We start from the raw sequence: 16,933 nt of genomic DNA on the forward strand, positions 1-16,933 counted from the left end.
AGGCAAAGGACACTGTCAATAGGATAAAATGGCAACCTATAGATTGGAAAAAGGTCTTTACTAATCCTATTTCTGATAGAGGGCTAATATCCAAAATATACAAAGAATGCAAGAAGTTAAGATGCCAGAAAACCAAATAACCCAATTAAAAAGTGGGGAACAGAGCTAAACAGATAATTCTCAACTGAGGAATATCGAATGGCTGAGAAGCTCCTAAAGAAATGTTCAACATCCTTAGTCATGAGGTAAACGCAAATCAAAATAACCCTGAGATTCCATCTCACACCAATCAGAATGGCTAGGATCAAAAACTTAAGCAATAGCAGATGCTGGTGAAGATGTAGAAAAAGAGGAACCCTCCTCCATTGCTGGTGGGATAGCAAGCTGGTACAACCACTTTGGAAATCAATCTGACCTGGCGGTTCCTCAAAAAACTGGGAATAGTTCTACCTGTAGACCCAACTATACCACTCTTGGGCATATACCCAAAAGGTGCTCTACCATATCACAAGTACACATGCTCCACTATGTTCATAGCAGCCTTATTTATAATAGCCAGAAATTGGAAACAACCCAGATAACCCTTAACAGAAGAATGGATACAGAAAATGTGGTACATTCACACCACAGACTATTATTCAGCTATTAAAGATGAGGACTTCACGAATTTTGCAGGCAAATGGATGGAAATAGAAAATATCATCCTGAGTGAGGTAACTCAGACCCAAAAGGACATACATGGTATGTACTCAGTAATAAATGGATATTAGCCCAAAAGCTCAGAATACACATGATACAACTTATATGAAGCTTAACAAGAAGGAAGGCCAAAATGTGGATGCTTCATTTTCCCTTAGAGTGGGCAACAAAATAATCATGGGAGGCAGAGGGAGTGGGGATCTGGATGGAAAAGGGGAGAGGAGAGATAAAAAGGGGAAGCAGGAATAGGTATGGGGGAGGCAGGAGAGAAGCCTAGAGGGCCAGGAGAGAGATAGAAATATGCAGCATGTGTGTGGGGGGGTGGCTAGAGAGTAGGGGCATCACTACAAAGTCTCAGATACCAGGGATGCAAGAGGCTCCCAGGACCCAGTGGGGGTGATAGTAGCTGAAATAACCAACAACAGAGAGATAGAACCTGAAGAGACCACCTCCAGTAGATAGACATGGCCCCCAGTTGAGGGATGAGATCACCCACCTATTTCAAAATTTTAACCCATAATTGTTCCTGTCTAAAAAATACATGCAGGAACAAAAATTGGAGCAGAGATAGAAGGAAAAGCCACCCAGAGACCGCCCCACCTAGGGATCCATCCACAGACTCCAAACCCCAACACTATTGCTGATGCCAAGATGTGCTTGCAGACAAGAGCCTGGCATGGCTGTCCTCTGAAGCTCTATCAGCACCTGACTAAGACAGATGCAGATACTCACAGCCAACTATTGGACTGAGCTTGGGGACCCCAATGAAAGAGTTAGGGGAAGGACTGAAGGAGGTGAAGCAGATTGCAACCCCATAGGAAGAATGGCAGTATCAACTAACCAGGCACCTCAGAACTTCCAGGAACTAAACCACCAACCAAAGAGGATACATGGGCTGGTCTGTGGCTCCTGCTACAGATGTAGCAGAGGATTGTTTTATCCGATATCAGTGGGAGGGGATGCACTTGTTCCTGTGGAGGCTTGACGCCCCAGAGAAGGGGGATGCTAGAGGGGTGAGGTGGAAGTGGGTGGTTGGGGGAGCATCCTCTTAGAGGCAAAGGGAGGATGGGGCGAGGGGTTTGTAGAAGGGAGACCTGGAAGGGGGACAACATTTAAAATGCAAATAAATAAAATAATTAATAAAAAAGAAACAATTAATGCTTTACAGTTATGTTGTTTTAAGAATTGATGGCAACATCAAAGTCGTTAAAAATACCAAATCAACCAGGATGACTTACTATGTGCCTGTCATGAGTCAGGCACCAGCTAAAGAAAGCACTAGGCATCTAAAACAGTTTCTTCTAGCTCACCATGATTTTTTCCAGTATATGGATGAGGAAAAGAAGGTGAAAGAAACAAACTTGCTTGGGATTACACACCAGCTGTGCTCTCTCCATGCATGGCACCAGGAAAAGTGTCTACACAGGCTGGAAGACCAATCTTCAAGGTTCCCCATAATCAATAAATCCCAACTCCTTTCTCTGTACCTTCTTCCCCTCTTGTAGATTACACCAGTGACACCCCTCCTGTCAGCAGTGAAGCAGGAAGAAAGATGCATTGTACGGTATGCAGCCTAAGGTGAGCAAACTATAACCTCAAGATGACTTTCTCAGTGGTTGGAATGAGAATGGCCCCAAGCTCATATGCTTAAATACTTGTTCACCAGTGGGTGGTTGTCTGAGAAGGACTAGGAGGAGTGGCCTTGTGGAGATGTGTCATTGGGAATAGGCTTCAAGGTTTCAAATAATTTCCTAGTGTGTCTTCTCTGCCTCCTGCCTGCAGATCAAGATGTAAATTCTCAGCCATTCCTGCTGCCTTTGCTCGACCATCAGGGACTCTATCTAACTCTCTGAAGTTGTAAGCTGAATCATATGTCTTCTTCCATTAGGTGTCTTGGTTATGGTGTTTTGTCACAGTGACAGAAAATACATTTTCCAAAGACAATTCAGTCACAATTAAATGCATCTTCCAATGTGTGGATTACTCTTTACCCTAGAGTTTGGGTTTCTGGAAGATGTCTGAGACAGAAGAAAAGACTATTTCATAAACCTAGGAACTCTTTCCCTTAGAAAGAAATGCTCAACAAATGGGTTAGCTTCTATTCAATGATCTTCACACTGATCTTTAACATTCCAGTAAGTACTCTGGTTTTCTTATCAACATTGGTGACTACTTGTTTAAGCTAGTGGGGACTTTCAGGTTGGAGGGTCACTGTTTTTGTGACGTGAGTCCATCAATTAGTCTTCTAGGAATCTATTTACACTTATTTTTATTTTTGTGGCATTTTGGGTGGCTTCAAAAATCTCTATATTGAATGGGCAATTGGTCGGAAATGTCTTTTTAGTCTTTTAAAAACAGGGTCTCAAGTGATGACCCAGGCTAACATGGAACTCACAATGTAGCTCATGTTGGCCTTGAACTCATGGCATCTTGCTTTGTATTCCCAAGTCATGAGTTACAGGCATGAATCACCATGTTAGACATTTAAGTAAATCTTGGGCTAAGGTTTTCTTCACAAACAGGGCAGCAGATAATGGATCATAATTATGAATTTTTGTCAGTAAAACACAGCATGCTTTGCCATAGGAAACTTGGCTTTCCTAAATTTGTTTCTATTTTTAATGATGTCTATATTTGTTTTGGGGTGTATGTGTGTGTGTGTGTGTGTGTGTGTGTGCGCGCGCGCGCGCAGAAAAGCCTATTGGGTACCTGGATCTAGAATAGCGGGTATTTGTGGGCCACCTAAAAAATAATTGGAACTCACACTTGGGTCTTAACTGCTGAGCCATCTCTTCAGCCACAACTTTTTTTGCTTTAGTATCATAATGCAATTGTTGTGGTTTGAATATGCTTGGCACTATTAGGAGGTGTGGTCTTATTAGAATAGGTGTGGCCTTGTTGGAGAAAGAGTGTCACTGTGGGGGTAAGATTTAAGGCTCTTATGCCCAGGCTTTGCCCAATGTAGAATGAGACTCTCCTTCTGGCTGCCTTTAGATCAAGATGTAGAACTCTCAGTTCCTTCTCTGTACCATGTCTGCTTAGATGCTGCCATGCTTCCTTCCATGACAATAATGGACTGAACCTCTGAACCTGTAAGCTAGCCCCAAATAAATGCTGTCTCTTATATGAGTTGCCTTGGTAATGGTGTCTATTCACAGCAATAAAATGCTAAGACAGCAATATGGGCATAAATGTATGTCTTGTGTTAATATTTTACTAGAATACGCATACATTTCTAATGTCTGAGCTATTTATAACAAGAATAGGGCAAGTTTTTACCCCCCACCATATTAGCTGTTTCTCTCCAGATATAGAGGTCTCTGGCCTAGTCCCCACTGAAGCAAGGCTTGCTTTTCACCTATTAACTTCTGACTTTGGGTTTTGATGAATATACAAGGATCCTTCCCACCAGGTCAATCAGCAGTATAACTAATTGAATGATTGTGTATTTAATATGAAACACCAATGAGCATAGAAGGAATGAATGAGGCTACAGTCTGTGAGTGGAAAGTTCTTACTTCAACAATAGAAATAACAAATAGTTTAAACATTGAGCTAGGAGAAATTGTATTCTGCCCTGACATTGACTCCATATGTGAGAGAGGTAATGATAAAGCTCCGCAAAAGTGGAAAATGACACATGGCCAGCAGGTTTCACTTAAGCCATGTCACTCAGATAGTGGGGACCATTTTCCCCAAGAGTTCTCAGAGCATCCGATAAAAACAGTGGTTGCTATCCTATGAGGAACCACAGTGCAGGCGTTACTGCTGCTAACCTCTTTCCACCATGTTAAATCATGAAGTCCTCACAGCAGCCTGATGGATAAAAGAAGAAACTGGAGTTCAGATTGGTTTAGAAACTTGGAGGTTCTATTGGGTTAAAGACACGACTGAACTCAGGGGCAACCTACAAAGGCAAGATTAGGTCTCTGTTCAGTGGTATTTCCCAAGCTGTTTACCAACGTGCCCATTCCTCATTGACTTTCTGATTTTGCTGAGTCATCATTACTCAACATAAGGCCTCAACATGTGAGGCCTGATAAATAATAAAGACCTGGAATGATAAATATGATTCCTTGTGCATACTGACTCCGCTTAACTGGTTTCTCAGGTCACTTCTTGGAACAGACAGAAACCTCTACCTGTCAGGCGGTCTTGAGGAATCTGCAACTGAAAGGCTTCCTATTGGCCAATCCTGAACGGTTTTCCTAATGTGAACAACAGGATTTCTCTGGCAGTTATTTTGCCAAATATCCCCAGAATACAGCTTTAAAATGTCAGTGGTTTTAAATATGAAGAGCATGACTAACTATTGACCCGATTGAAAAAATGGGTAACAATCATCAATCCTGGGCATGAGCACTCATCCAATGAAACTGGGCTCTACCTAAACGCATAATTATAATCCTGAAATCAGGAAATATATCAGGTAATGGAATACCCCAGCTTACCTAGATGCTTTTTATGGAATAGAAAATATAGGAAAGGCTCTTAAGAGTTTTCTAGGCTGCAAAGTAGGCAACTGAGAAAACAGAGACGTGCAGAATTCTGGAACAGAAGTTTGAGGTCAAAATGCCAGCAGGGATGCGTATCTTTAAGGAGATACTTCCTTGCATGTTTCTAGCTTTTCACGCTCTGCTACAGTCTTTAGTGTTGTTGGCTTGTGGCTGTACAGTTGCAATTCCTGTCCCCGTCTCCACATGATAGTCTCTGTATCTCTTTGTCTTCCCTGGCCATCTTCCAATAATGACACCAGCCACAGTAGATTAGAGCTTCACCTCACAGGATGTTCTCAGCTTAGCTGACTGTATCTGTGCTGATGCTATTCACAAACAGGGTCATATTCTGAGGTAGGAGATGTCAGAACTTGAACATGTCAGTTTTCCGTTGGGGAACACAATTAAACTTCTTTTTTTTAAAATTAGATATTTTCTTTATTTACATTTCAAATGATATCCCCTTTTCCGGTTTCCCCTCCAGAAAAAAACCCCTATTCCCTCCCCCACTCCTCCTGCTCTCACAATTAAACTTCTAACAGCTTCTAGATCACCATGGCCTGGCTTTGGGAACTTAATGAGGAGTAAGACTGACTTGTGGTCCAATTGTTAAAATACCTGGATCTCAAGTTTGGCACTGTTGCATTGGGGAGGGATTTCCAACGACATAGTTAACTGAACTGAATGGATTCTTCTCCACACATACTTTTTGATATAATCTATTACACTAAGATGTGGTACAGACGAGCTTGGGAGAAACAAAGGTCACTTCCAAGTCTATAAATGAAGGAAGAACTGAAAACCAGAATGGTGGGGGGCATTAATAGGCTCTGGCAGATAGATACCAGATTTCCCACTCTCAAGTAGGGGCACCCATAGAAGAGCTGAGAACCCATAACTGGAATGGCCATGTACAACTATTGACAAACTCTTCATGGGGAGTGAACTAGAAAGATATATCCTCCCACATCAGTTCATCTGTGTGAGTGTTGGATGTTACAACTATGGACAAACACACGTTTCTAGTAAGGTCCACCAAATCCAAGCCTTCGCCACATAGACATGTTGGGTTCACATTGTACCCAATCCTGTCCGAGTGTGGGACCTACTTGACATGGAAAGCTTAAGATAAGAAATTCGAGGCCAGCCTGGTCTACAGAGTGAGTTCCAGGACAGCCAGGGCTACACATAGAAACCCTGTCTTGAAAAACTGGAAAAAAAAAAAAAAAAGAAGTGACTGGAAACGCTGGCTATGACAAATGCAGCCAACCAAGGATCATGGGTTACTGCTTTACAGGTGGTGCAACCCTCACAGAAATACACGTCCTGTGATAGGAGGGCAAGCTGGCGATCCGTGATTAGTACTCATGAGAAGATAAAAAGTTTACCCACACAGCAAGAATCCCCAGGGGCTCCCTCTTTTACCACATGGTTCTACAGAAACCTCCACCATGCAAATTACAACTACAGTTCAAAGTCTTCCCTGCAGAGCAGCCTACAAACTGCCCCCACCAAAACCAGACAAACATAGATAACACTTTGCTGCCAAGCACACAGCCTCTGATGCTCAGGAAAGTCTAAAATGTGTCCTTTTGATCTGACAGAACCTATTTGCAATGAGCACCGCCCAGTCACATAACTCCACCAGCAGCAGCACTGGCCTTTACCTTAAGATGTTCGCCGTGGCTTTCCTTTCTTGAGGAAGAAGGTCTGGGTCTCGTAGAACTTCTTCTAGCAAGTTTAGAACATTCATTTTGAGTTCATTATTGAGTTCAAAATCCTACAAAATAAAATGAATCCTTTATTTCAGGGGTTAGCTCTGTGCCCTATAACACTAATTTTCATGATGGTTTCCCCAAAAGCCAGGTATGTAAATGAAATTTATGGTCTGAGAGCTCCACATGGCATGCTCCTAGTGGTCTTGACTTGAATAGTCTGTGCTGGGTCTGTGTTGTTATATTTCTGACAGTCCCCCCAGGAGAAGAGGCAGGGTTAAATAATGTTGCTCGTGGGTCACTAGTTAGGCCTGCTCTCCAGCAGCCATTACAAACCCACCCCACTTCTTGTCTCCAACTCCTCTGCCCCACAATATCTGACTTTCAACACACACTAGATCATGCTGCCTGGAATTAACACACTTGTTCAGTTCCATAGAGGGGCATGCATCTCCTTAGCCTGGAACAATGTGCTCCCTCCCCAGGTGGATTCTCATTTACCTCTCTGGCATTGATTACATTCTTTTGGGGAGCCCTTAATTGCCACAGTGGGTTGAATGCTTTTCTGTTGTGCTCCATGGAGCATATAACTCACTATTATTATAATATAGTGCGGCATATTTTAAAGATCAGTACTGTTCCCTGGTTTTCTACTGGATCATGAGTTATATCAGAAATAAGCACATAGTAACTTAAAAAAATATTTGTTGTATGAGTAAAATGTGTTTATTCATGTGAATAAAGATATGCTAAGGCTATTAATATCAGTGTACTTTTGTGTGAATCTACATACCTATGCTAAAGGATTAAAAAAAATGATACTCAGAAAGTCATGTGGCTATGCCAGAGACATGAGTAACCCTGATGGAACAGATAATGAACAGAATTAGGTAGATTGGAGCATAGAGATGAATAACGGGAGTCATGAACAAGAATCACTAGGAAGAATTTGTGAGACATCATTGATACAGACAGGGAGGTATGGATAGACAGATGGATGGATGGACAGATGGATGGATGGTGTGGAGGTTTGAATATGTTTAGTCCAGGGAGTGGCACTATTAGGAGGTGTGACCTTGTTTCATTATTGGGGTGGGCTTTGAGAAACTCTTCCTAGCTACCTGGAAGATAGTAGTCTTTTCCTGTTTGTCTTCAGAACAAGTTGCAGAACTCTTGGCTCCTTTATCGCTATGCTTGCCTGGATGATGTTGTGCTTCTGGCCATGATGACAATGGACTGAACCTCAGAACCAGTAAGCCAGCTCCAACTAAATGTCCTTTATAAGGGTTACCTTGCTGGGCAGTGGTAGTGTAGGCCTTTAATCCCAGCACTTGGGAGGCAGAGGCAGGCGGATTTCTGAGTTCGAGGCCAGCCTGACCTACAGAGTGAGTTCCAGGACTGCCAGAGCTATACAGAGAAACCCTGTCTCGAAAATCCAAAAAAAAAAAAAAAAAAAAAAAAAAAAAAAAGAGTTGCCTTGGTCATGGTGTCTTTACAGCGATGGAAACCCTAAGTAAGACAGATGGTAAATGGATGGATAAGTGGGTAGATGGACGGTTGACTGGATGGATGGATGGATGGATGGGTGGGTGAGAAGGTGGATGGATAGATGGTGGATGGATAGGTGGGAGGATGGGTGGCTGGCTGGCTGGGTAAGTAGGTGGGTGGGTGAGTAGGTGGATGGATAGATGGTAGATGGATAGGTGGGAGGATGGGTGGCTGGCTATCTGGGTAAGTAGGTGGATGGGTGGAGGAATAGTTGAGTGGGTGGGTAGATGGATGGTGGATGGATAGATAAGTAGGTACTCAATAATAGACGAATGCATATATAAGTGAGTTGAAATCTGGACTTTCTGTTATAGAACAACAGGAACTTGGAAGTTGGAGGAACAATTCAATCACCATTTTCAACCAAATCAGTCCTAATTGCCTCAGCTAAGAATCATGAACAGATGCTGAAGTGGTGGAATGTGAGGTGAATGGTATTGAGTCTCTTAGTGACCGTAGGGGGAGAGGAAGAGTCTAGTCCTATAGCAACCTGATGTTGGGGGACAGTGGGGGTGATACCTAGACGGGGTCTTGTCAAAAGATAAAGGGAGGGAGGAATGGGGGGAGGTTCTGCATGGAGGGGTGATACGAGGGAAGGGGGTTAATATTGGTATGTAAAGTGTAAAGTGAATAAAAAAAAGAATGGATTAAACATTAATTTTCTTAAAATGTAAATGCCATGAAAGACAAGACAGAACAAAACAGTGAATGTTTCCAGTATAAAGGAAACCAAATGAACAACAGCCCGGGACCTGGATTAGAGCCGGGGAGTAGGGGGCAAGGACGATTCACTGTGGCTACTGACTAGAAGACTTGTGGACTGCCGGACTCCACACTAGATGGAGCACTATACTAGTCATAAACTCTCCTGGGAGAGCAAAGCAGCTCAGGGTAGAGGTGACTGCCATCAATCCCAGAGAACTGGGTTGGTTCCCTGGGCCTTACACAGTAGAAAGAGAGAAACAAATGGCTCTCCGGCTTCCACACAAGTGTGTACACACATGTATACACCCCCCCACATACACACTCAAACACACACACACATACACACACACACACACACACACACACACACACACACACACACACACCCCAAAGGTTTTTCTTAGATGTGATCATGTTGCTATTGGCTTGTTCTTAGATTACAAGGGGTGGGGAAGTTGTGAGAATCCACTGACAGAGGATTCCAGGTGTGGACTACTCTATTCTAGTAATTTTTTCATTGATTTGAAGATTTTCAAGGTAAAATACTGGGGAGGGTGGGGAACAGAATAAAGATGTGAATCTGTGGGTTTGCATCCTTTTTGAAGTAAATTTTGGCACACTATCTCCTGGCAGCATGCTCGGACTGTCAGGTCTTCAGAATGAGCTAGTGCTGCCAGGTCTACCCAGGAGGCCCTCACTCTCCTAGACTACTAGTCAGTGTGTACAGGCAGGAGTGGTTACCTACAAGAATCTGTTACAGTTAATACAGCACATTCCATTATAACACTTATATTACATCATTAGCTGTGCTATCCATTCTAATAATTACATTTTAACATTAAACAAAATGATTTCTAGGAATTAACCTTCTGAATAATTTTAAATGGTTGGAGACCAACATCGATAATGGCAATTAGTTAGATAGGAAGAAAAGTGTGAAATTTTACGTCATATAGCAAATTAGGGTGAAAATGTCCCCAATTTTATCAGCTCTAGACAGTTTAAAAATCTAACTTACTTTGAACTGAGTGTTAGAGCATCTCTGTTCCGTGTTCACTTTGACGGTTTGCTAGCAGTGTTATCTCTTGGAAAACACAAGCTACTGGGGCCTGAGGGCAGCACAGATAGAACCTGTTCTACCTAGTTTTTATGTCAACCTGACATAAGCTGGAGTCACCTAAGAAGCCCTCAACGGAGATACTGCATTTATAAAATCAGGCTGTAGGTAACCCTGTAGGGCATTTTTACAATTAGTGATTGATGCAAAAAGTCCAGTAAACAGGGTGGTGCCATCCCTCCACTGGTGGTCCTGGGCTCTGTAAGAAAGCAGGCTAAGCAAGCCCCGAGGAGCAAGCCAGTAAGCAGCACTCCTCCATGACCTCTGCATCAGGGTGGTGCCATCCTTCTGCTGGTCCTGTGTTCTGTAAGAAAGTAGGCTAAGCAAGCCTTGAGCAGCAACCCAGTAAGCAGCACCCCTCCATGGCCTCCGCATCAGCTCCTGCCTCCAGGTTCCTGCCCTGCTTGAGTTCCTGGCCTGACCACCTTTGATGATGGACTGTGGTGTGGAAGTGTAAGCCTTTCCTTGCTTTTGGCCATGGTATTTCATCACAGCAATGGTAACCTTAAGCTTAGACAATATCTGTCTTATTAATATTAAATCATGTTTCCATAAAATGTCACCTGTTTGTCATCCAACAGCTCCTCATTAAACTGTGCGCATAGGTAGCCTAGTTATCTTGCTGCTGTCTTGTCTTCATCCACTCCCCACCCCCATCTCACGGTAGAGGTGTTTATATTTTGAAACAACTAACGATCTTGTCTGCTTCAGTCTCTGTGCACTACCAAAGGAGCTCGCAAGCGTCAGGAGTCTATTTCCTTAATGAATATTTGATATATATTAGTGAGTCTTCATGTAGCTGTGTTGAGACTCTAATGATGCAAATAATCTGATTACCATAAGCAGCACGATCCCTGTGAAGGACAGCAGCCTTCTGCTTGGACCTGGCTGAGAGCTAATTAGTGATTAGCTGGCATCCTTGAGCAGCTGCTGGGCTACATCCTGGGTTCAACAGGGGCTGTTCTGAGGCCCCAGGGTGGCAAATGTGAAAGGTCTCCTAGACTCATGGCTTTGTAAGATGCTGAGAATAAGTGAGGGGTGAGGGTTCAGTCCTTTAATAAGTCATTGGTGGGGGTTCAGTCGTAAATAAGTCATTGATACAGCTCACAGTGCACTGCAGAGAAGGGGCTAGAAAGAATGTAAGAGCTGGAAACGAGAGAGAAGGGCAGTGAAGCCCCAGCCTCTAGACAACAATACACAGTATAATCACAAACTCAGCAGCTGCAATGACTTGCCCTGGGCCCGCATAAGACACGCTGTTTCAACAGAGTTGTGGATGGGCAGGGACTGTGATTAACTCACAGACCCCATCCTTTATTGCTGAACTACAGGTAGTATGAGCGCAAGGACAAGGACGAGGGACTACTGTCTTTAGTTACATACCCTCTGATGAGACTGCTAGACTCCAATGGATAGTTTCAATACTAAGGCCTCACAGAACACCCTAGTAGAGCGCAGAGGAACACAAAACAGAACAAATGAACAAGAGCATAGGAAAGAGATTTGATAGGGAACAGGACATGGGAAGAGAAGGGAGGCAGATGAGAGAATTCTAAATACCTTACATCCATTCATGAAACTGTCAAAGAACAAAATGAATGAACATATTTCATCCAAGAACAACTCATTTAAAAATTTTAGTAGTTAGCCAAAAATCATCATATAAACAAATGAATAATTATTGAGCTATTGGTAAGAGGTAAAAATAAATCTAACACTTCAATAAAAACATTTTTAAATGTAAATTAACTCTTCTGAACTTCGGGGAGGCTGGCCTGAGCACACCTTTAAAAGATGATGTGAAAATTTTGCTGATGGCTGTCTGAAGCATGGTGTACGGTTGTAGCTGAATATTTGTTCTCATGCAGAGTGGTTGACATTATCAGATTCTCTGATCCTTTACACAAATAGCAAGTTCTCCTCCTTGAGTTTGCTGTTGCTCCCTGGGGTTTTTGCCATGAAGAATCCTATGAATTCGGTTCTTCCTCACCAGCTAGATTGTGGAGGAGACAGGGAACAGGGGCCAAGTTCTAGGCATCCCTTGTAATGCATGGGCCACTGAGGTTGGGAAAGGGCCATCACATGAGCAAGAACATTAAATTTCCATCTGACTCTGGTTACTTGTGCTGCTCAAACTCTCAGGTGCACAGTAGTCACCAGGGTTGGGAGGGACACCCACCATCTGGTCCAGCCAGGGTTGGGAGGGACACCCACATCTGGTCCATCCAGGGTTGGGAGGGACACCCACATCTGGTCCATCCAGGGTTGGGAGGGACACCCACATCTGATCCAGCCAGGGTTGGGAGGGACACCCATGTCTGGTCCTGCCAGGGTTGGGAGGGGCACCCATGTCTGGTCCAGCCATCTGGAGAGGCAGGGAGAGTCTGGGTTGCTGTTTTATTTTATATGTATGCATGTGTTGACTGCACATATGTATGTGCACTGTGCATGTGTCTAATAATCACCAGATCTCCTGGAACTAGAGTCACTAATGGTTGTGACCCACCACGGCGGATGCTGGGAGCCCAACCCTGGCCCTCTGCAAGAGCATGAAGTGTTCTTAACCCCTGAATCTTCATCTCCAAGATTCTACTTGTAACAAACTCTGCAGTGACCAAGATTTAGGATCAAGACATCACACTACTTTTGTTTTTCCTTTAAAGCTGAAACCTTTGATGAACCCACAGCAGACCATGTTATTCACAAATGAATATGAAAATACACAATCGGTCATGAAAGAGTTTCTTTTTTTTAAGTATATAATGTTATTTCTAATGAAAAAGAAATATAAATCAGGAAGGGAAGGCGTTTCCCCCATTTAAATCCAGAGAGAGGCTATTTATAAGTCTGACTGCATTGCATCATAGTATGTAATTTTGGCTCCATTTCCCAAGTCTCATCTCAGTGGAGCTCATTTTCCACAAGATGGCGCTGCTGGGCCACCGAGCTCTTGAGAGGTACCCTCCCTGGATCTATCCAGGTGTCTGGTGAACAGCAGGGGAGTACCACCTGAGACCAGAGGAAGACTGGGAGCCTATTGCAGCAGTAATTATTTCCACATGATCTCCATGTCCCTCTGCTTTAAATGAATGAATCACAGGCATTGAGACAGAATCATTAGGAGGTTGGAAAGGAAAAAAAAAAAAGAAGAAGAAGAAAAGTGAAAGCCCCAGGAAATATGGGATGTCACATTTCAATCTGTCTTTTATTCTTTTGAAAACAACTGTTGAGCAAGTCAATATGGAGGTGCTGGGGAAGGCAGGTGGATGGGCAGGTGGATGGGAAGATTGATGGGTAGGTGGATGGGTAGGTGGATGGTGAGGTGGATGGGCAGGTGGATGGGGAGGTGGATGGGGAGGTGGATGGGCAGGTGGATGGGCAGATTGATGGGCAGGTGGATAGGGAGGTGGATGGGCAGGTGGATGGGCAAGTGGATGGGCATATGGGCTGATGGAGGAAACACTAGCTAGAGACACCTAGAACACAGCCTTGAGAAGGTGATGGAGGAGCAGAGGGGACCATGTGATGCTCTGCTGAGACTTAGAACAGTAGTGGAGGCTGGAGAGAATCTAAGCACAGCACAGAGGTAGCATCTGGAGGAAGCAGGTCACAAGTCTCTAGGGGGATTGCACACAATGGGTGCTTACTCATAGTGATTGCCAACAGAAGAACCAAGGAGATAAGGCTGACAATGACTGTCTGGGGCTTGGTGCCAGCTCATCCTAAACTAGGGACGCGTACCATTTCAAGTGAGCAAAGTCCAGATGCACAGAGCCTAAACCTCTCATTCAAACTTCAACAGGCAGCAAGAAGCAGACCCTGACCTGGACTCCTATAGTGCTGGCTAAAGGCCACATTTTCATACCACACAGCTATGGACCCACTACTAGTGAGACTGGCTTAGGATAGCAGCCTGTAATGTGAACATTGATTGAGTCTGGAACTGTTTTTCATTCGTACCCAGGAATCTTCAGATACTGGTTCCAGTCCGAACAAAGTAGTTTGCATTAGTAAGGTTTAACTACACAACAGAAACGTAATCTGTAAATTAGGCCTTGCCATACAAGGCTGTAATCCCAGCTACTGTGGAGCCGAGGCAAGGGGATTGGAAATTGAAGGTCAGCCTTAGCTATTGAGTGAATTCAAGGCCAACTTGGATAACTTAGACACCCTCCCCCCCCACACACACACACTTCAAAAGAGAAAATAAAAACAAGGCTGGAATATATGGAGCTCAGTGGAAGAGAATTGATCCAGAATGTTCCAAGGCCCTTGATTCAAGCCTAAGTTTCTGAGAAAAGAGAGGAAGATAGTAAAATCTGTGAATAGGTAAGCCATGATCGTCAGCATAGAAACTAACCTATGCTGATAGCTTGAGCATTCTGAAAAATCGCAGTCATTCTTTCCAGAGAGCAGGGTAAGAGTTAAGTAAAGCTACGTGTGGCCAAGGTGACTCCAGGGCACTGGGGAAATCTAAGTCAGTAAGGATAATCCAGGGAGACAGAGAATTGTGTCTGATTTAGTCTGTAATCAGCAGTGTATTCTAGCAGTGGCCAGAGATTTTAAAAGTGGGGACCATGCAGAGTAGAACAGATTAGCAGAAACAAGTTTAAAACCACGACGAACAAAGGTCCATAAAGCTGGTGCTTAGGATGTGCTGGGTCCTAAACCTAGAGACTGGGGCTCAGGTTGACATCCAAGACAATGAAAAATATTCATTGGCTTTCTACCTTCCTGAACTACACAAGAGAAGAATTTAAATTGTGCATGCAGGAAAAGGTGTTGCATGATCTCCGCAGGATACAGGCTTGGGGTGATCCTCTGCAGTCCTCACTGAGATGAAGTAAAGGTCTCACACCTTTAAACCAACCATGCTTTTTACTCTGTGTCCACCTCGTAGCCCGTGGGGTCCAGACTGTGAACAGGGCTCAACACAGCATCACAAACTCATTTAAAATATTATGGGTTGTTGTTGTTGTTGTTTGAGACTTGATCTTAAGCATGAGCTTGCAGATGTCAGCATTGTTTCGCAATGTGTCATTGTGACCGTCAAGCATCAAGTGTCAAAAGGTAGACATGCTTGGTAGAAGTCTCAAATTGAAAAACGACCTTAGGAGGGGCTGTCCTGGCTAAAAGCTGGGAGCCTCGAAGGGCACCTGCTCACCTTGTCCCACTCTTGTTACACTCTGGCTTGCCCATATCCACATCTCTAGGCTTCATTGACTCTATATCAGCTCTTCCCTCTGGAGACCCTCACTGTAAAGCACAAGGAATTTCAAGTTCCCTATTACCCAACTACAGAGAAATGTAACCGCTTCTTCCTTTGCATAATGGGTACAAAGTACTCATGGGAAAATAAATGGAAGGACAAGAAGCTTGAAAGTAGACCCTGCAAAGTGATAGCACAGTATCTCTACGCTTCCCAATATATATTCAATGCTTAGTAGTCACTCCTTAACTATGAGAGTTCTTGAAACGACAAAGAGGATCAGCATGTAGGAAACCTATGCTCAACTACCCTCTAGGAGCCAACTAGCCAGGTACTAATCTCTAGACACAATTAACCCTCAGACCCTCTAAGCCTTGTCCCTGGCTGGCCCACACATACTTCTTGACTGAATGAGCACAAGTCCACTTAAGGACTGGAGGTGACAAACTGCCTTAAACCTTAAACTAATGATCTGGGAAACCAGTTTAGCAGATGTGAAGTGGAAGGTACTAGGAGAAGGCAGAGTACAGGATGCGTATGTATAGTAAAACGAAAATGCTGGTTAGAGGCCAGTGGTGGTAGTGACACTGAGTCACCAAAAAGGAAAGTGCTGCCTAGAAAAACGTTCCTTCAGCTGCTTTCTGATGAAGGACTCCAAGACTTATGAAAAGTTAGCCTCCAGTCTTCAACATCTGGACTTACTAGAATTTGGAAATACTGCTTGCTCCTTAACCCTGAAATTAGATAGGTCCCAAGCTTTCCTCCTTAAGCCAAAAAGAAAGAAAGAAAAAAAAATCCTGCTTAAAAACAAGCATCAGGGAGAGAGGTTCAGACAGATTTTTTCCAGAGGCAGTGCTTTCTATTAGGGTTCTAGAAAGGTGACTAATGTAAATGGATCAGACAAAACAAAGAGGGGAGGGAGACAGTCTACAAGGGTCTGACACACACTGCTTTTAATTCCAGTATTTATATCTTCTAGTTGAACAATGCCAACTGTCACTGCATTGATCTTTGAGCTTACATCTAATCTAAACCTTAGAAAAGCACCAGGAGAAGATGTGGTCCATCCATGTAAAAAGGCTGATGCAAAGAATTGGAGACAACTCGTTCCTGCCCTACAGGGGAGACAGTCCATAGGAAGCATTGGTGATGTTAATCCAAGGGAAGACTTGATGCAGAGACTGGGAGCTCAAGTTAATGATATCTGGAAACAGAGGTGGGGAGAGGAACACAGAGAAAAGGGCAGCAGGTAGCACAAGCCAGGGGCTGAGCGAGCAGGGCTGAGCAAGCCAGGGCATGCATGAGTGTGAGGTTGGCTCCTGGTATCACCAGGATGCTCTGCAGAGCCCTGGTACAAGTCTGGCCTGTGGAACAAGTGTGGTGGCCCTGCTGCGTTCTTGAAAGAACTCAATTCCGAAACCAGAGACTTAGCTCGCTGGGGGTT

The 16,933-nt window shown here is 43.8% G+C and overlaps 1 protein-coding gene across 4 annotated transcripts in view; it reads right to left on the reverse strand.

Moving 5' to 3' along the window:
- Rasgrf2 (Ras protein specific guanine nucleotide releasing factor 2) overlaps positions 1–16,933 on the reverse strand; it is a 232,163-nt gene that overhangs the window by 21,104 nt on the left and 194,126 nt on the right. For all 4 annotated transcript variants that reach the window (XM_031359985.1, XM_031359984.1, XM_031359983.1 and 1 more), the window contains exon 19: positions 6,863–6,975. In XM_031359985.1, the coding sequence (XP_031215845.1) occupies positions 6,863–6,975 (113 nt within the window). The remainder of the gene's footprint in view (positions 1–6,862; positions 6,976–16,933) is intronic.

The sequence above is a fragment of the Mastomys coucha genome, unplaced genomic scaffold (assembly GCF_008632895.1).
Source record: "Mastomys coucha isolate ucsf_1 unplaced genomic scaffold, UCSF_Mcou_1 pScaffold8, whole genome shotgun sequence".
Lineage (NCBI taxonomy): Eukaryota > Metazoa > Chordata > Mammalia > Rodentia > Muridae > Mastomys > Mastomys coucha.